This window comes from Canis lupus, chromosome 14, assembly GCF_011100685.1.
Source record: "Canis lupus familiaris isolate Mischka breed German Shepherd chromosome 14, alternate assembly UU_Cfam_GSD_1.0, whole genome shotgun sequence".
Classification (NCBI taxonomy): domain Eukaryota; kingdom Metazoa; phylum Chordata; class Mammalia; order Carnivora; family Canidae; genus Canis; species Canis lupus.
The window spans coordinates 16,549,388-16,570,130 of NC_049235.1; the positions used below are offsets into that span (position 1 = coordinate 16,549,388).

The 20,743-nt window shown below is 37.2% G+C and overlaps 1 protein-coding gene across 11 annotated transcripts in view; it reads left to right on the top strand.

The window, feature by feature from the left end:
* The window catches only part of CDK14 (cyclin dependent kinase 14), a 722,239-nt gene that overhangs the window by 292,630 nt on the left and 408,866 nt on the right, over positions 1-20,743 (top strand). For all 11 annotated transcript variants that reach the window (XR_005369364.1, XM_038556760.1, XM_038556759.1 and 8 more), the window contains one exon: positions 10,362-10,456. Coding sequence is in view for 10 of the 11 variants with exons in the window: in XM_038556760.1 (XP_038412688.1) it covers positions 10,362-10,456 (95 nt within the window). In the remaining variant the exon portion in view is untranslated. The remainder of the gene's footprint in view (positions 1-10,361; positions 10,457-20,743) is intronic.

A 20,743-nucleotide genomic window follows, 5' to 3' on the forward strand; every position in this document is an offset into this window, starting at 1 on the left:
ATATGGTGTTTGTAATCTTGTGATGCTCTAAATACTATTCGTAGCAGGACCACATGGCATACTATGATTAAACTTCCTTCCTTGAAAAACTTTTTGAAATTTATTTTTTTCTTAAAGTATAGTTGATACACAATGTTACAGGAGTTTTAGGTGTACAACATAGTGATTCAACAACTCTATCCTTCTTTGCATAACTTTTAGATTTTCTTAGTCATAATTGCTTCTTCTTCATTTGTTCATAATTGATATAATGAATTATTATAATTTCAATTACAAATTGAGGTTCCAGATTATTTGGTAAAACTATAAAACTTCTGAAACAAATCAGAATTGGCTAACCTATCAGTTTTTCCTCCCCCTGAGATCGTCCTTGAAGCTATCAACCCTTCTAATCCAGTCTAGACTGCTTGATCTCCAAGCCTGCTATCCTGAGAATTCCCTTCTCTATCTTCCTGAGAAGTTTCTTTTCCATCATTTTTATGTTGAATACTTAGGCTCTGGGTTATAGGTCTTTCTTGTTCTTGGTTTATGTAATTGCACATATGACTATGCCTTTATTCATACTTCGTAATTTAGATTAATAATCTGACTGGGTGTAGGATTCTGGTTTATAAAATAGAATGTTTCATAGCCTTTTGAAGCCACTGCTTTGTTCTTTTCTAGATCCCTATATTGTTATTTATTTATTTGTTAATTTACTTTGGTTTAGTTTACTTTGGTTTTCTCTGCTTTATGGATATATAAAATTTTTTTAATACTTCAATTAGGTTTGTAATTGATGCTAACGTTTATTTCCAAAAGCTCTCATTCTTCAAATGTTCTTTTAAAAATCAACCTGCTCTTTTTCAAAGAATAATATATTACCTCCTATGTTTTTGAATATACTAAATGTAGCTCAGAGGAACTTTTTTAAAAAGATTTTATTTATTTATTTATGAGAGACACAGAGGGAGAGATACAGAGACACAGGCAGAGGGAGAAGCAGGCTCCCTGCAAGAAGCCCAACGTGGGACTCTATCCAGGATCCTGGGATCGTGTCCTGATCCAAAGGCAGACGCTCAACCGCTGAGCCACCAGGCATCCTGAACTTGGGGGAATTTTAAAGAAGTTTTCTTTTCTTTTTCTTTTTTTCTTTCTTTTTCTTTCTTCTTTCTTTCTTTCTTTCTTTCTTTCTTTCTTTCTTTCTTTCTTTCTTTCTTTCTTTCTCTTTTCTTTTTTCTTTTCTTTTCTTTCTTTTCTTTTTCTTTTCTTCTTTCTTTCTTTCTTTCTTTCTTTCTTTCTTTCTTTCTTTCTTTCTTTCTTTTTCTTTTCTCTTTCTTTCCTTTTTACTATACTTCCTAGATTATCTGGAGTCTCCTTTGAGTTCTTTGTTTCTGTTTATTTTTTGGGTCTCTGCCTTGCCTGTTGAGATTTTTAATTTTGCTGAGTCTACATCATGCCTTTGGAAAGAACTGTTGACTGAGTTCATATTCTGAACAGTGTGCAAAAAAAAGCTGATGGAAAGTTCTTTGTGCCAACAGTGCTTGTCAACTGGAAGCATCAGCCTGGGGAATGTCACTGAAGACCTAGTCATTTCAGAGGAGGACTATCAGATGTCAGTATCGATTCATCTTTTTCCTTGGCTGAGTTGTCACCCCAGAACAAATTTACCAATTGATTTTCTCAGATATGAAAGCCTAACTGCTATTTTTCTGAGATGATCAAGAAGGGGCCCAGGGTCTCCGAGTTCTACACAGGTTTTCTTGTGCTTTTTCATTCAGTATGACTCTTTATCCTGACTTCCCCTGTTCTTGGTGTCCCAGTGCTGGCCTGTCTGGTTCAACCTCTCCGGAGAATAAACCTCTGCCAGGATCGTGGTACAACAGATACCTGACTGAGATAGTCAGGTTTCCAGGGAAGAGGCCCATTCCTTAAACACACTCTGACTAAGCACTTTGTGTTTTGGCCCTCATTGAAGCCCAACTTCCATTCTTGAGTGTTTCTGGGATTCTGAAGTATGAACTGAGTTCATTCTTCTTGGTTTACGCCTTTGGTCCTCTTCCTTGTCCGTGGCCTCCCATCCATTTGTCTTCCATCTCCAAATTTTTGTTTGGACCTTGTCTGTAATATTCTTTTTACTTGTTCTATTTGCCCTTGTGAATTATAACTTTACTGTCAATTTAATACAGATTGGGGAAGGAATGTATTACATGTGTTAAAACCACCATATTTAACTAGAAATTTCCACAGTTTCTCTCCTATTGTTAACTTCCTTTAGATTCTCTTTCCTGAATTTCTTACTGGGCTTACTATTTCCTGTTATGCCCCAGGAAGTCATTCTTAGATATCAGACCACTTATATTACTTTGTGTGGAAACTGCTTTGCTTTCTTGTCTTTATAGGAGTTTTTGCCTTAGAAAAAATATCTTTGCGCTCTTTTCTACTCAAGCTGGAAATGGTTTCTTTTCTCTTTTAGCATGATGCTATAATACTCTTTAATTCTGAGTTCTTTCTACCTGCTGCCTTTTTGTTCTCTCCCCTGTTGTGATGGGAGAGGGTATTTTTATGATACTCTCTTTTGTGGAAAGACTATATTCCTTTGGGTTCTTCACTGGGCAGAAAATGGAAGCAGTAACACTTCTTGTGTAATACCACTCTGTTGCCCATCTCATAGGGTATGGGTTGGATCATTTCATACCCACGGGCATGGGAATTTTAGGACAGATTTTGTTGTAAAGATTTTTAAAGGCTGATAGGCATCAGAATAGTCCTTTTACCAGGGCCAGATTAATACCATATCTTTATTTTCTTGTTTTTCTTGTTATTCCTTTCAAGTATTAAGTTGTCTTGAATAGGCTCCCAGAGCACAGTTGAGAAGGAGGGAGAAAGTGAGCAGAAGTGTGGTGCTGTACAGAGTCCCTGTTTTAGGGAGAAAAACAGGATAGCTGTTCTTGTTTCTTGGAAATACTGTGGTGGATATATTGTATGATACCACATCTTCCCAACTGGGCTTATATCTCTGTACTGCTCACATACTACATACTGGTCATTGTCTCTGTTAGGAATCATGATTGAAATCAAGAAGCCAAGAGTGCCTTGACCTCAGAGACCACCAAGTTCACCTATACTTCCTGAATTTGTCTAGATAATGGCACTTGAAAATTCAGGCAAAATCTAAAGAATGTGATTTTGTTTCAATTGGTATATTTCAATAAGTATTCGACAGATTTTCTGTGTTTCAAACTTTTTTTTAAAAGATTGTATTTATTTGAGAGAGAGAGGCACAAGTGGAGAGGAAGGGGGAGAGGGAGAAGCAGGCACCCCCCTGAGCAGGGAGCCCCATGTAGGGCTTGATCCTAGGACCCTGAGTCATGACCTGAGCCAAAGGCAGATGCATAACTGACTGAGCTACCCAGGTGCCCCTTTTCAAACATTTCTTTAGTGCCTGCTCTTCCTGGGCCTAGTCCCTGAGTAGTGTTAATACTGTCATTGATGGGACAAGCGTTCTTTCCCCTTTTCCACTACCTTCTCCATCCCAGCTGTGTTCCTCAATAGATAAAACTATTGGAAGTACTATGGGAAGCTGCCTGTCTTGTTGGCCCAATTTAGAAGGGATTTCATTGAGCTGTGGTGTCATAAGCTAAACTTAAAGAGAACATGTTTCCTGAAATTTGTATTTAGATTAAGGTCGTCCTCTATAAATTCCACCACAAAGTCTTCCAAATTTACCTTCTCCCATCTCCAGATAAATCTATATTCATGATAGGCAGATCCAATCTGAAGAGGGGAGAAAGTTGCAAATTTGAGAGTTCCACTATAGTTCTTAAGTATTTATCCTTGGGCGGGGCTAGGGGCAGGGAAGGGGGAGTCTTGGCATTTCTCCTTCTTGTGTGGACTAGAACATTCCTAGATAGAACCGAGGCCCGAGGCCCCTTGTCAGGTTGTTACTGCTTGTGGTGCTTGGATCTATCTCTCTGTGTAGGATCTACATCTATTTTGTAACCAAGTTATCTATCAGCTGTGGATTACGTTAGTGTGACTATCTATAATAGGGCTAGAAATACAGGATGATAGAGCTTCTTCCTGAGATCAAAGGCAGAAGAAAAATTAGCAAAGGCAGATTTCACTTGAAAACTTCTTGTTTAATGAGGCCACATAGTTGCGACTGAATCTTTCCCACCTTATGCTTACATCCACTCTCAAAATTATAGTATAATACAATAGTGCATACTGTGGTTTTCCTCCGTTCAGGGCATCATCAATAATGTTAAACAAGGAGTTATATATGAAGGTCAAAATCAATTTTTAGTGATTTCGATATGAAACTGCAGACATTCCCATAGCCATGTCATGGTATTATTAGAACGAACATAGAAATATACTCATGCAGTTTATAAAAATGCAGTTCAAAAACACATCCCTGGTTTTAGGAATGAGGTTTCAGTGGATGACAAATTTAAGCATAATTTAATGCCTCTTCCATGAGGATTAGGTCTCCAAGGGAAGATTCCACCAAGGCAGTAGTGGTAAAGAAAATAGGTTCTTGATTCTAATTAATGTAGTTTGATTTCTAGCTCTGCTTTTAGGTACAGGATGTTAGATTTTTTTTAAATTATTTATTCATGAAAGACAGATAGAGAGAGAGGCAGAGACATAGGCAGAGGGAGGAGCAGGCTCCATGCAGGGAGCCCGATGTGGGATTTGATCCTGGGACTCCAGGATCACGCCCTGGTCCAAAGGCAGACACTCAACCACTGAGCCACCCAGGCATCCCGGATGTTAGATGTTTTAGAGTTATTTGCTTCCCCAGTCTTTAAAATCTTCATATTCAAATGAGGATACTAATAGAACTGACCCCAGAGCGGTATTCTAGGGATTAAATTTAGGTGCATGTTTGAAGTGATTAGCTCAAAGCCAGGCACATAGCAACACTTGATATTAACTAGCTGTCATTATTAATTACACAGTGAACTAGAACTAGCAAGGGCCATGAGCATCTCCTTTGTGGCAGGGTGGGATGCACCACTCAGCTGGAATATTATCTTCATTTTTTCATTATCTATGCCGATGTTCCCCTCCACTGGTCCAGACAATTGATGGTTCTCTGTACCTTTATTCTATTTTTTAAAAAATGTATTTACATTATCTCATTAAATTCCACATCTCTGTGCAGTTAGTGTTGGTTAGTAATTGCTGATTAGCCCTCTGAATTTCCAATTCTCTAAAGTGCCATCTCAGGCCTGCACTTTAAGTAGGGAAGTGATAAGCAGAGAATAGCTGCCCCATAAAGCTGTTTCCAATCCACCCATGCACCTGACAGTAAAGAGCCAAAGATAATATTTAGGGTTGACTGCATATTGGTTTGATCTAGCATCTATTTAAATGTGATGATTTAATAAATTTGTGAGAAAAAACTAGGCAAACCAAAGGCCTGAGCTTTAATTTATCAAACAAAATAGGACCTCTCTTTCTGAATTATTCTTAATTTCACTCTTTTGATGGGAAGGATTTTATTATTGGCCTCTTTAATGACTTAGCAGTTGGATTCCTTATTTATATGCATAGTAATTACAGATTAGAGCATTTCTGGTTACTTAAAATAGAGGACTGACTTTACAAGATCTAATTTTTAAAGCTCAGACTATATCATAGACATACCCTATTCCATAGGCCCATTCTTTTGCAGATAAAATTTTTTAGAGAGACATTATGGGTGTATGGAGCTATGAAGCTAGCATGACTGATCTGTAGATTACAGTGTATTTCCATGAAGTATATACATATCAGTTTCACAGGGAAAATAACATTGATTGTCCTACCATCAAATGTGACAAAATATTAATTTTCTGCCATCGCAGTATTAATAGGATATGTATGAATTATGGCAGTTAATATATCCAAATCCATTTAATTAGATAAATAGACTACTTTTGCCATTACCATCTTCTTTTACTTGATTTTTCTTGTAGATAAATGGTGTGTGTGTTTTTTTTAAACATATTCTCCTTGTTCTTCTGATTTCCTCAATTCCGTTTCTTCAAGTAGTACATTTAGTGTGGTCTATATCTTAAAATGATTACAACTCTAATATATAAGGCAGTTTATGGAGAGTGAAATATTTTAGAAAATTATTTGTGCATTTTCAAGGAGAGAAAATATTGGCTTCCTATTCTTTTACCAGTTTTGTGTGACTGTGTTTTGTGCTTGCTATAAATACACATTAGCAGTTTATCTCCTAATAGGAGTAAAGAGGTATTTTCTGCTGCTGCTTTTTTCTTGAACTTAGATTAGATTTATTCTTAAAGGAGCACAAAAGCAAACACAGACTTCTCATTCTAATTTTAAATAATTTAGAGTGGAACTGTGAACACAATATTTTCCCCATTGAAGATCATTTTATACTGAAGTTTAATATAGGTTTTAAAATTTCTATTTAGAACTTGGGCTCAGGAGGGTGATGGTAAAGTGTGACATTCGCAAGCTGTTTCCCGGTGATGAAAAATGCATGAGAACATAACCCACACAGGACTAGTCAGGCGATTTTGAATGTGATTTTCCATTAAGTTTTACTTGATTCAACTCAACACATGGTTTGTCCCTTACAAGTTTCTTGAAGAAAAGAATACATGGTCCATTGTCTTTATTAATCCCTTCCTAGTATATCTAATTCATATTACTTTCAACCTTTCTTCTTTTCTTGTATGTGCATATGTATTTACATTTTCTTGTATGTATTGATTTGGCTGTCTCCCCTGGGTCTTAAAATGTCATGTCCTCTGTACCACATATTTATTTATGAATTTTCAATTTTCATTTTCACTCACATGGCTAAACCATTTAAGTTTTCCTTTTGTTCTTAATTGCTGATTTTATTGTGTTCAGAAAAAGTAACTTAAGGTATTTCTACAGTTTTGAATATTGAAATTTTCCTCATGGCCTAATCTGTCATCATTTTTTGTGAGTGTTAAATGTGTGCTTGAAACCTAATATATAAACAACAAAAAAAAATCTAAAAAAAAAAAAAAAAAGGGCAGCCCCGGTGGCGCAGCGGTTTAGTGCTGCCTGCAGTGGTTTAGCGCCGTGTGATCCTGTAGACCAGGGATCGAGTCCCGCATCGGGCTCCCTGCATGGAGCCTGCTTCTCCCTCTGCCTGTGTCTCTCTCTCTGAATAAACAAACAAACAAACAAACCTAATATACACATTAATATATTAATATATAACTTATTTATAATATATTAAATTATAATTTATATATTTATATTTATATAATTATATTTATATAATTTATAATTGTATTTGAATTATATTATATATTATATTTGAATTATATTTCTCTTTAAAGTTGCTACCAGCAGTTGTCTCATACATTTCATAACTATGTTAATTGACTCATACTAGTTCATGATTATTAAACTGCTCTGTGGATATCATTGTTCATTTTTATGGGATATACTAATTTAATCTATTTTCTGAATTCCATCTTGTTTGCCATCAATATGGGTATAATGCATTATTTTGTAAATTCCTTTTTTCTATATTTTCCCTTTACTCCTTTATTTTCAGATTTATTCATTTTAATTTTGTCTCTTCTGAATAGCATATTGCTAGACTGTCTTTTTTTTCCAATTTGAGAAGTTTCTATTAGTAGAGAAAGTTTGTTCATTTATGATTATTTTAATCAGTATGATTGATTTATATGTTTTATGTGATCAATATGTTGAAACTTAAGTTCTTATTTTATGAACCTAGACTTAACATGTTTTCTTTGTGTGCACCATCCCCAAGCTTTCACTTTTTTACTTTCATCCCCCTCTTTATTACACTGTGTTCTTCTATTCCTTTCTCCCTAATTTGTTTGGGGTATATCTAATTCATATTATTTTGTGATGACCTTTGAAGAGTTAAGAGACATACTAAAACATACGCCTTTGGAATTGCTTAGCCTCTGCAGTCTGTCCTGATCAATTCAAGAAGTCTCAGCCTGCCGTTGTTTCTTTTCCTCTAGTGCCCCTTGCTTCTCTGTGCTTTCCCATCACTTCAACTACACCTTATATTGAGATAATTCAGAGTTTTATATCTAGATTTATTTTCTCTAAGTAGCAAGATTGCAACTTTTTCATCCCACTGACAGACTATTTTGAGTATAGTGTTAGTGATACGGAATCATTTTCACTATTTATTTTGAAAATGTTGCTTGATTGTCTTTTTGCAGTCATTGTTGTCTGTGGAAGGAACTATTATGCTGATTGGATATTTTTTCCATTTAGATGCAACCTCTCCCTAAAGTTTTCTAGAACTGTCTTCAGACATTGAGCTTATCACTTTTCATATATGTCTGTTCTTCTATTCACTGCCCATTGAATATTTTACTTCATTGATTAGATACTTAATCCCTAAATCTCTAATTATTTCTTCTTAAGAGATGCAGTATCTTCTGAAATCTCTTTGAGGATACTGGTTATTTTTATTCAAAGTTATTCTTTGTGATGCCAACTCTCTTACCAGGATTTTGATTTATCTGCCCATTAAATTTTATACCTTTTTTCCCCCAGGTATTGACCCTCCTGAAATAATTTGTGATTTTTGATTATATACTTATTTTTGTATTTTGAGAATTGCTGTCAGCTTATTCTGTTTTCTGTAAATCATCTCTAGTGATTGTATGAGAGACACAGGGATTACAGTTTGGGAATAGGAGAATTGCCATCCTTTTTCTGGGCAGTGGCTAATTCAGTCCTTGCTCTGCCCTTCTGGCCTGAATACCTATGCTGTCAGCTGTGTTTCCAGTGCAGATGTCCCTGCAGTTTGTTTAGGGGGATGCTATGTGCTCAGCAGTGTTGATTAGTTTCACATTTACCTGGAGACTCCTGCTTTTTTTTTTTTAATCTGTAATAGTCTTCTACAGGTTGGGGCTTTCTGTTGCCCCAATCTTTTCTCTGAAGTTTTGATCCCTATTACTGTCTGTCTTTCAGAATTTCTAAAAATTTCTGATTAAATATTGGCATGCTTTTTTGTTTCCCATTCCTGTTTCTGATTTATTGTTTTTGAAAAATATCTTCCCAGTCATTATATGGCATTTTGGATGAGAGGGAGATAAGAAGCATGTGTTCAACTTGCCACGTTGGATCTTTATAAATGGTGGGAATCAGAACCATTGCCAGTATGTTATGTTTTTCATAAGTGATTAAGAACACATGCTCAAAAATAGTGTTTTATAAACTTCCTGCAAGAAGTTCTTTTCCTGAGCTTCTGATATTGATTAATTATGCAGTAACATAATCACTAGCAACTTTTTATAAATTATTTATGTATTTATAACTGAGATTGGATAATCCCTTGAGATGCTTTTAATTCCTTATATAATTATCATTTTCTGATACGTTTTGATATTACCCTTTTATAGTGAAATAATAGGTAACTTGCTCCACAGAGACAGTACTTCCCATTTCTTTCTGTCTGGTGAAAGTTGAGGCAGGAGCTAGGGACAGCAAGAGTGATGAGATTACTCACTTCTATCACTTTTATCGTCTTGTTGGGACGTACCATGTCTTTAGAAGAGTTACTTTGCTGCAGCTAAACCTTAAGGGTTGGTTTATAATATGTAAGATGGTTCCTTTTGTGTTAATGTAATGTCTGAGTGATACATCTTTGATTATTTGTTTGCATTATTGCTAAGAGGTATTGGAGGAGTACCTTTATTGACTGAATATTATACAGTAATTATTTACAACAGGGGTCATAGTAAATATTTTCAGTTTTATTGGCTGTATCATCTGCTGCAGTTGCAGTTCTGTTGTAGCTTGCAAGTCATAAGACGATATGGAAATGAACATGCATGAGTGTGTTCTAATAAACTTCATGGACACTAAATTTTAATTATATAATTTTCTCATGCTATGAAATTTTATTCTTCTTTTGACCATCCTTCCATTAAGAAAAAAGAACATTTTTTAAGTTTGTGGGATAAACAGATGATAGTTTAGATTAGCCAGCCCCTAATTTAGATTATATAATAATATGAAAAATATTCATAATATATTGAGTGGAGGGAAAAAAAAGTAGGTTAAAATCAGTATGTATAGTGTAATCCCATTTATGTACAAAGCTGGATAGCATGGGAAAAGAGATACGAAAATATTAATGGTGGTTCTTTCTTGATAGATAGATTATAGGTAAATTTAAACTTTCTACATCGTGTTTATTTGCATTTTCTGAGTTTTGTATCCTGGATAGTTATTATGTTGTTTTTTTAGAAGAAATACTCTTGTATCAGAAGAAAGTTATTTGGAGAGTAGCAGAATCTATACATTTTTAGCAAAATTGGCCTATTTATTGTTAGTTTGATACAATCTGTTTTGTTTACCCTCTGCTCCATTTTTAGCCGACAAGTCCCAAATTTGGAAAAGCTGACTCCTACGAAAAACTGGAAAAACTAGGGGAAGGATCTTATGCTACAGTATACAAAGGGAAAAGCAAGTAAGTTTATTTGGTTTTTAATATTTCACATTTAGAATATACCTATTCTCTTAATACTGATTATTAGTAATTAATAATGTTAATTTATTTAAATAATTCTCCTTTAATATACAGTAAATTTTCTTCTTTAAGTTTTTGTTATTGTTGTTTGAAGAAATGTAAGTCAGCAGAATTGGTTTTCCCTGCTAGCAAACAGTTTTGCAGACTTGTCCAATTTATCTTTTCTGTCCTACCATTGCCCCCAATACTGAGGCTATAACCCACAAATGAAAATTAGTTTACAGGTGAATGATATGATTAATTTCCTCTGGAGGTTTAATGTTTGCTTAAGAATAAGAGTCCTGATTTGACAAAGTCAAATATGTTGGCCATTCTTGTGTCTTTTACTCCATCTGACGAAATCACTAAATTAAAAAAAAAATGCAGACTTTTTCTTTTTTCCTACCTGTATACTTTGACATCATACTACATACATAGTCACATGGAGAGACAACCCTTCCCTCCTGTTGTCATTTTCCCCTCATGCTATCCTGGGGTCAGGCACAGGTTTTGGATTCTTGAAAAGCTTACCCCATATGTTTCTGATAGGCCTCCTCTCTCTCTCTCTTATTGATTAAGAGCACAGAGTTACTATATTCTGTGGCATGTAGAAATGTAATGCTATTTCTCAAATAATTGTAGGAAAAACAAGCCTTGTTTTACCATAATAACACTACCAAATAGAGTTGAAAAATAATTTTCTGAACCATCTTTGTTTTTGTCTCTCTTTTAAGTCGTTGTGGAAGATAGGAAATTCTAACCTAATTAATTACATAAAAACGTGTAGAGGAAAATTCTAAACACATAATTGGAAATTTTGACTGTTTAGGTAACCTTTGGCTTTTCTGGAACATAAACTTACACCTTTGCTTATGTTTTTTTTTTTTTTTTTTTTAAGATTTTATTTATTCCTAGAGAGAGAGAGAGAGGGAGAGAGAGGGAGGCAGAGACACAGGCAGAAGGAGAAGTAGGCTCCATGCAGGGAGCCTGACTTGGGGCTTGATTCCGGGTCTCGATCCCGGCTGAAGGCGGTGCTAAACCACTGAGCCAACTGGGCTGCCCGCTTATGTTTTTTAAGAAGATGAAAAAATATTTCTGACAAAGGAAGATATGAAAGTAAGGATGTAGGAATAATATAAGTAAAAAAATGGTAGTAATAATTTTGAGAGTTTAAATATTTACCAAAAAAAAAATCTTTTTAAAAAATTTGAATGAAAAACATTATGGGGAATAAAAAAATCCAAACCAAATCTAGAGGGCTGCTAATGACTTAACTAGAATGCCTGAGCATTATAGAATATTGTTGAGCAAATTTCAGTAGAGGTTGTATGTGAAACTTTATGTTCTTTCCTAAAGAAAAATAGTTCTCTCTAATATACAAAAATTACTTGCACATTTAATGTTATAAGGATCAGTACACTGGATTAAGCAATTATTTTGTATAATGTTTGGTATATCCATTGTCTCTATAAGATAGTACCTATTATTATCACCTCCTTTTGACTAGGAATCCTAGTACTTGGAGCATTTTTGCCGCTGGTCCAAGTGCACACAGTTGGTTAGTGACAAAGCTTGTTTTTGGATCACGTCTCTCTGGTTTGCAGCCATTCTTTTCCTAACCATTACACAATACTGCTTCCACAGTATAAGGCCTTCCTTGGAAAGCCTTGGTCCTTGTTGAATATTCCAGATGGTTCTCACATATGCTCTGGCTTGTTGTAATCATGAATCAAACAGAAGCAAACATATTATTTCATTATAAGGAAACACACCAATTACTTTGAAGTGCCTTCCCAAAAAGATGGGCTCAGCTGATCGCCAAATGTGAGTTAATAACTCTATTAAATGTTTACCTATATGATTTATGTCAAAATCTTGGAGATAGTTGAAAAATCCTCTATTTATTATACTTGAATAAAAGAAAGTCTGCCTTTGAAGTATCTGCAATCTTTGAGGAGGACGGTTCTGGACAGTTAATACTCTTCACTCCAGTGGGCCTAAATGTATCTTGTCAGCATTTCTCAAGCAGTTTCAAGCTTGCTGGTCACATGTAGTATTTAATTTCCTCCAGCTGGAGATGAAAGCCATTGACCACTCACCTGCTTTAAGAGATGACAGGTTGCCTGTGTTTGCTTGCTTTAGGGTGGCAAGGTTAGGCCAGAGCAAAACAGTTACGTGACATCTAGCAAGGCTTGAGAGCTGAGTTTGTTTGATATGTTCCCTTGAAGTGCTGTAATTTAAATAGCCAGCTAAGTGTTGTGACCTCCATTCCAGGACTCCTCACTGGTCTCCCAGAAATGTCAGCGTCCCTGCCTCCATCTTTAAAGATTATCTTTAGCATCTTCTCCAAGAGCAGCTATCATAATCTTGTAGTAAAGTTGCCTGGAATTTACAGATCTCACTAATTTTTAGTTTGTGAGCTTTTTACAAATACACCTTGATTCACGTGTCAAGTTAGGATTTTGGCACGAACCTCATTGCACTACTTTGCTAGGGGCTGCCAAAGCAAAGTACCAGGGACCAGGCAGTTTAAACAGAACTTTATCTTTTCACAGTTCTGGAAGCTAGAAGTCTGAGACCGAGGTGTTGGCAGAGTTGGTTCCTTCTGAGGATTGGGTCTGTAGGGGAGAGAATCTGTTCCTTGCTTTTCTCTCCTAGCCTCTGTGGTGTCCTGGCAACCCTTAGCACTTCTGGCTTAGAGATGCGGCACATCAGTCTCTGCCTTCCTATTTACATGGTCTTCTCCCTGTGTGTGTCTGTATCCAAATGTTCCCTTTTTATTTATTTTTTTTTAAGATTTTTTTTTTTAAAGATTCTATTTATTTATTCATGAGAGACAGACACACACACACACACACACACACACACACACGCAGAGACACAGGCAGAGGGAGAAGCAGGCTCCCTGGGGTCTCCAGGATCACGCCCTGGGCTGAAGCGGCGCTAAACTGCTGAGCCGCCCGGGCTGCCCAAAATGTTCCCTTTTTAGGACACTGGTCATATTGGATCAGGGCCTACCGGCCTGGCTTCATTTCAACTCCATTACCTCTGCTAGAGGCCCTATTTCCAAAGAACCTATGTTATATTCTGAGGTATTAGAGATTAGAACTTCAATATACCTTTTTTGGAGGACATAATTCAATCCATAACACTTAGACGTTCCAAACCTCAGTAATTTGGTGCACTGCATTCATGGCAGTGTTCTTCTTTTACTACTTATGCTATATATTGAGTCATCTTTTATTTCATGGTTCTTTAAGTAATACAAGCAAAAGAGTTCCCTCTTATCCCCCCCACCAAAAATGTTTGTGTACTTGTTGCTTTAGGTGTACTTGCTGGTAGCTATAGTTTAGAAACTTTAGAAGGAATAGAGAGTTTTTTTTATTACCTTGAATTCTCTTGAGTTTCTTATTCTTGTAGGGATACATAGGTTGGGAAGAAGTTGGCTGAGATTTCTATACTGTGTAGCCCCCTTGGTAAAGAGCTTGGTTCTAGTGGCACCTAGGTGCTCAGTCGATTAAATATCTGCCTTTGGCTCAGGTCGTGGTCCCAGGGTCCTGGGATGGAGCCTCGAGTTGGGTTTTGCTCTTAGCAGGGAGTCTGCGTCTCCCTCTCCTTCTGGTCCTCTCCCCCCACTTGTGCACTCTCTCTCTCTCTCTCTGTCTAAAATACATAAATAAAATATTTTTTTTTAAAAAAAGCTTGGTTCTAAAGAATATGGCTGTTACTCCAACCATGTCAACATATAATGCTCACAAACTTTTTAATTTTTTAATAAAAGCTTTGATCCCACATTTCATATTTGAGTAGATTAAAAAAAAACAGTGTTTTTCAGCTTACTTTGTGCTTACTTTGTGTATGTGTTTCAGTTTGAGGAAGGGAGGCAGTTTATCATCACTCTGACTACTAATCTCTATCCTAGTTTGGTTTCCTGATTATGTTGTCTCATTTAAATCTCTGTAGCATTTAATAGAAGATTAAAAACATTATGCATTGTGTAATACTTTGTATTTAAAAATATATAGTATTTAAAAATGTCTTTAATTAGTACCTCAAATTCATCTTTTTATCTTTCAGGGACTTGCCCAGGGACTTTTGTGCATTAAGAGACTTGTTAACATTTTTTTGAGTCTATTCAACTAATGATGAATGTTTATTATGTTGTTTTTATGCTCCTTTTTTTTTTTAAAGATTATTTACATTATTTATTTGTTTGAGAGAGACCGAGAGAGAGAGAGAGAGAGAGAGAGAGAGTGACAGACATAGTAAAAGAAAGCACAAGCAGGAAGGAGAAGGAGAAGCAGACTCCCCTCTGAATAGGGAGCCTGACACAGGTCTCGAGGATCATGACTCAAGCTAAAGGCAGATACTTAACCCACTGAGCCACCTAGGTACCCTATGCCCTTTTTATATTGTAGATGAAGAGTCACATGGATATTCTGATCTCAGGAGACTTTACAATCTTGAAGGGAGATTGTCCATATACCTAAATAACTCAACATAAGTTAGAATGTAGTGTACTTGATATGAGCTAGAATGAAGTGAAAAAGGCCCAGGTAAGGGGTGGCTGGGTGGCTTACTGGTTGAGCATCTCCCTTTGGCTCAGTTCGTGATTCTAGGATCCTGGGATCCAGTCCCGCATTGAGCTCTCCACAAGGAGTCTGCTTATCTCTCGGTCTATGTCTCTGCCTTTCTGTGTCTCTCATGAATAAATAAAATCTTAAAAAAAAAAAAAAAAGGTCCAGGTAAAATGGTATGGGGGTTTCAAAAGGAAGGAGGAGAGGATGATGTTGACTAAAGTATCTTAAATATGTTTCCTCTAGGAAATATCAACCAAACAGATCAAATCCACAGCCTTAAAAAGTTTTTTTTTTTTCTTAATTCCAGTTAGTTAACATACAATGTTATATTCATTTCAGGAGTACAGTATAGTGATTCAGCACGTTCATACATCATCCAGCGCTCATCATGACAAGTACCCTATCACCTATTTGACCCATCATCCCTCCCCCACCTTCCCTCTGGTAACCATCAATTTGTTCTCTATAATTAAGAGTCTGTTTCTTGATTTCTCTCTCTCTCTCTCTCTTTCTTTTTTCCCTTTGCTCATTTGTTTTGTAAATTCCACATGAGTGAAATCATTTGGTATTTGTCTTTCTCTGACTGACTTACTTTGCATAAAAAAGAATGAAATCTTGCCATTTGCAAAGACATGGATAGAACTAGAGAATGTAATGCAAAGCTTCATTGCTTTTAGTCAAGCCTCCCTCATCACTGTGTGTATTCATAGGAATCCTTGGGACTGTTGTCTTTTGGACGTGATCCCCAAACAAATATATTTTCACCCTTTGTTTTCAGACTGTCCACTAAATTTGTTAAAGACTAGGAGCCTTAAAGTAAAAGCAAACTGTTTCATTTTGATTATTGTGCAAATTTTGATTCAACCAAAAGTATTAGGTTTAAATGTTAAAGTGGAATTGGTTTTAAGCAATGTAATTTGGCAGGGTTAGTGGCCTGTTTATATGTGAGCACCCATGAATGCCTGGCTATGGTAGATAACAGCTATGACCACAGACAGCCACCTCCGACTTGAGATATGGTGGGACCACATGTTCCTCAGTGTACTGGGATCTGTCGGCAGAGCCTACTCAAGTCTCTCTGAGGTGTCTGAAGCCCTACCTTCCCCCAGAGCCCCCGCCCCATTTCTGCACCCTGCCACAAGTGCTGAGAAGTTATGAACCTTTCCTCTTGCCTGAAACAGAGTCCTCTCCTTTCTTTCCTACTTATCTAGTGAGGCTTGCAGATGCTCGCTTTTGATTTTCTCATACTTTGCATCATTTAGAGAAGGAAAAACCTGCTCTTTGTTCCATCTCTGGAATTAGAGTATTTGCCTTATTTAGAGCAAGTCATCCCACAGATGGTCCTGATTTCTGGTCATTTTTTCCTGCTTATCTTCAGTTTCTGTTGAGGTGATGGTGCCAAAGTCTTACTCCTGTGGGAGCCTGCTAACCAGAGAAGCCTGCCTGTGCTGGTTTGTGCCAGCCGTAAATTGTTATCTCAGAGGTCAATAAGAACAATGGAGGAATTTGCTCACTTTATGTAACATGAGATTTATGTGATTGAAAGTGCCAGTCTTCCTTTAGCATTTCATTCTGCCAATTTGTGCTGAATAATTGAACTTGAATTAAACGACCTCATAAATTGAGAGACTATGCCAAACCAAGACTGAACTATACTAAACACATTTCAAAGAGCTCTTCAAAGCCCTAGGAGAAATAGGGGGGAAGAAATGCTGTTAATTAAAACAAGCAGCAGCAAGAAGAAAGGCTATGGCAGTTAACCACCTTTTCAGAATCTGTGAGATTAAAGAGGTGCCTCTTACTGCTTGCCCTGAAGGTCAACTCCATTGAAACACTATCAAGAGGAGTTTGAAGAATTCTAAAAATCAGAAATCCCCAGATGGAAAACACTGGACTCTGGGTTCACTGAAGTTTCAATCTTAAGTGTTGACACCTGGACAGTCATGCTGCTTTCCAGCATCCTGAGAGGTTGCCTACCACAAAAGAGGCAAATCTGATTACATTTTATGAGCTCTGCTGCAGGATGCTCCTGAGGCCCAGTCTCTGTTTCTCATTAGGTCTGCTCTGATTTTCTTTTAGACTTTGGGTCCACAGGCTGAAGCTTATTATCACCAGTCGCATTAAAGATCAAGCCTGTATCCACACTATTAATCACAGGGTATGAAAATGGCATCATAGTATGATAATGCTATCGGTGTTAGCTTTGAAATTTAATGCACAAAATACAGCATTCTGATGTACAACAAGAGAAATTGGATGGAAAAAAAAAAGCTAATGGAGTAAATAAATGAGTTTACTCCTTGCAATTTTCAGATCCGGTGTTCCCTCTGTGTAGGTGAAAGTTGAAAAAACAGAATTCTTCTCTTTATCTAGGCCAAGGAGGATAATAGCCCACCCACCAAATCTGCTAATTTAAAAAACCCTAAACTCTATTCAAATTGCATTTTCAGCTCTGACTTCCTTTAGAGGAAGAATGCAAAGCATTGGAGTCTGGTTCATTGGTACAGCTGGTTTCATTTATCTTGCAGCAGATAAACAAACAATGCCTAATCTTTTTGACAAAAGAGACAATGAGGATATTCTTTAGGCAGGAAACATGATTTCAATTATTAGACTCAACTATGTAGGAATAACTTTTCTATTAGACAACATTTAAATGTATTGACCTCTGTTAGCTATTTTTATCACCAGAGTCCTTTGGTCATTTGATTAGGAGTCCCTCAAAAGAATCTGTGATATTTGCTATCTTCAGAATTGTGATTAAATATCAGATATGCCCAGCTGGTGAAAATGGAGGCATTTTTTTTTTCATTAGTGGAGGAATATTTTGAAAGAGTTAGTGTAGAATTTCCAATGATTGTAATGTCAGGGCTTCTTGGGTCTCTCTCTCTCATAGTTCAGTTTAAGTGGTTTTTGAGGAGGACAAGGGGAAAGATATTATGAGAAGATTGGTTTCATTTTAAAGCATACCCACATTCCTGGGTTGCTTCATTATTATTGTGATTCTTTTAGTTTCAACCAGGATGCTGGGGAAGTAGCATCTTTCCATTCTAAATCCATGGTTCTCAACTGGTTCTTGATATTGTTCCCTAGGAGATATTTGATATTTTTGGTTTTCACAACTTAGGGAGTGTTGGTGGTGTTACTGGCATCTAGAGGCCAGGGATGCTGTGAAACGTCCTACAAATGAATAGGACAGTCTCTCACAACAAAGAATCATTTGGCTCAAAGTGTCAATAGTGCCTAGGTCTGGAAGTCTTGCTCTAAACAAGGAATGCATAGAGACAGTTCACATTTTCATTTTCTTTCTTCTTTTTTCTTTTCTTTTCTTTTCTTTTTTTTTTTTTAAAGATTTATTTATTTATTCATGATAGACATAGAGAGAGAGAAAGAGGCAGAGACACAGGAGGAGGGAGAAGCAGGCTCCATGCACTGGAAGCCCGACGTGGGATTCGATCCCGGGTCTCCAGGATCGCGCCCTGGGCCAAAGGCAGGCGCTAAACCGCTGAGCCACCCAGGGATCCCTTTTTTCTTTTTTTTTCTTTTCTTTTTTTTTTTAGCTTTATTTATTTATGATAGTCACAGAGAGAGAGAGAAAGGCAGAGACATAGGCAGAGGGAGAAGCAGGCTCCATGCACCGGGAGCCCGATGTGGGATTCGATCCCGGGTCTCCAGGATCGCGCCCTGGGCCAAAGGCAGGCGCCAAACCGCTGCGCCACCCAGGGATCCCCATCTTTCTTTTCTTTTCTTTTCTTTTCTTTTCTTTTCTTTTCTTTTCTTTTCTTTTCTTTTCTTTTCTTTTCTTTTCTTTCTTTTCTTTTCTTTTCTTTTCTTTTCTTTTCTTTTCTTTTCTTTCTTTTCTTTTTTCTTTTTTTTTCTTTTCTTTTCTTTTCCTTTCTTTTCTTTTCTTTTCTCTTTCTTTCTTCTTGTCATGTCTAGTTAAAAGAGCTCCTTCCTTTAGAGACATTTACAAGACCATAGTGTTCTGTGTACTAGGCCAGGAGATGGATATGTAATGGTGAGCAGAACTAAATTTTTCTTCTCATGGAGCTTATCATCTAGTGAGGGAAAGAAAAACTAATCAAGCCAGCAGACATATCTGTAATTTAAATTGCATAAAAGAAAAGAGAGCTGTGAGAAAGAAGAGAGAGGTGGGTTATATATATTTATGTGAGAAGGGTGAGCAATAAGCATGCTTTAGATGGATGGATAGATAGTGGCAGCCTTGCTGAGGAGGGGACACTTATTCTTAGATCCAAAAGAGGTGTGACCAGCCAAGTAAAGTGCAGGGACAAGACTGCTTCTGGCCAGACCCCAAGGAAGGCTTGTGTGTTCTACAGAGTCAGAGAGCCTGATGTGAACAATGGGTATATTCAGGAGAGATTGCTATGAATTGAGTTTTGAGAAATCTGCAAGGCCTTGAGGATCATGTTAGGAATATTTCGCTTACATATGACTGCAAAATGAACTACCCTGAAACTTAGAGACTTAAAACTATAGCTATCATTTATTTTACTCATGAATCTGCAATTGGAGAAGGGTGGGAAAAGTTTGTTTCTTCTCTGTGCAGTATCATTTTGTGCAGCTTCACTAAGATATGAGGGATCCATTGCCAGTATGGCTTATATGGCTGGCAAGTTGGTGCTGGCTGTTCCCATAGCTTGGGCTTTCTTATAGCATGGTGACTGGGTTCTCTGAATGAACATCCTAAAACATAGGAAGTGAGACTTCTGGCTGCAGCTCTGATATGTAAAGAGCTTGGAGGCTTATGCTTCCATCCTTTCAAAGAGGAAAGGTAAGGTGAACTGAACATGAAAAGCTTCGGATCAGTTCATCAGAGAATGGAGGCCACAGGGCAAACCACTGTACTAAACTCTATAGAGATAGACCTATCTAGTTAGACATACCTCACATCTTCTCACCAGTAGCACAAGCTGCTGGAGCCATAAACTGGAAAGGATACTTAAATGGTAATTTTTGTGAGTTCCTGGAGATGGGGTGTAGTCTAGCAGGAGAGAGTGAAAACTCCTGGCAGCCATAGTCTTAGGGAGGCCCCCACACTTTTTTGGGCTTTGCCTCCAGAAGCCCCACAGGGTTCTCACAGTAAAGATTATGGAAAAATCCCCTTGTGGCTCTGGCAAGGGAAGAGGAAAAATAATCATCATAAAATGCATCCAGAGTGTTCTTCATCACAGAAGCCTGCTCTGCAGGGAAAAGTCTTTACTAGAGCCTATCCTAGCTGATGGAAGGGAGTTTCTCCCACCCGGACTCTCTCCAGCCTTTCTGTCTCACATAAGTGGGAGAAACCATACTCAATAATGGTCAGTGCCTCAAGGAAGTAGATTGGGGACACTGCAGTCAGGGAAGGAAGTAGGGAGTTGAAAGGAAAAGAAAAAAGCTATTCTACTGGAGAAACACTTGTGAAGGTCACATCCCGTGATGCAGGCTTACTAAATGAATTCAGACTCACTCAGAAGATTTGACAATGTTCACACTCCCTCATACCTTACCATCATGCCGACAGGACTCCATTTTAATAGCAGTAGATTATAGATGCGAGAGTTGGAAGACACAGGCTCTCTGTGAGGAGGAGTACTGACTGAAGTGTGTAGTCAGGAGGAGACACACATAGGAATGCTGGAATAATTTGAAGCCTCCAGTCCCTGCA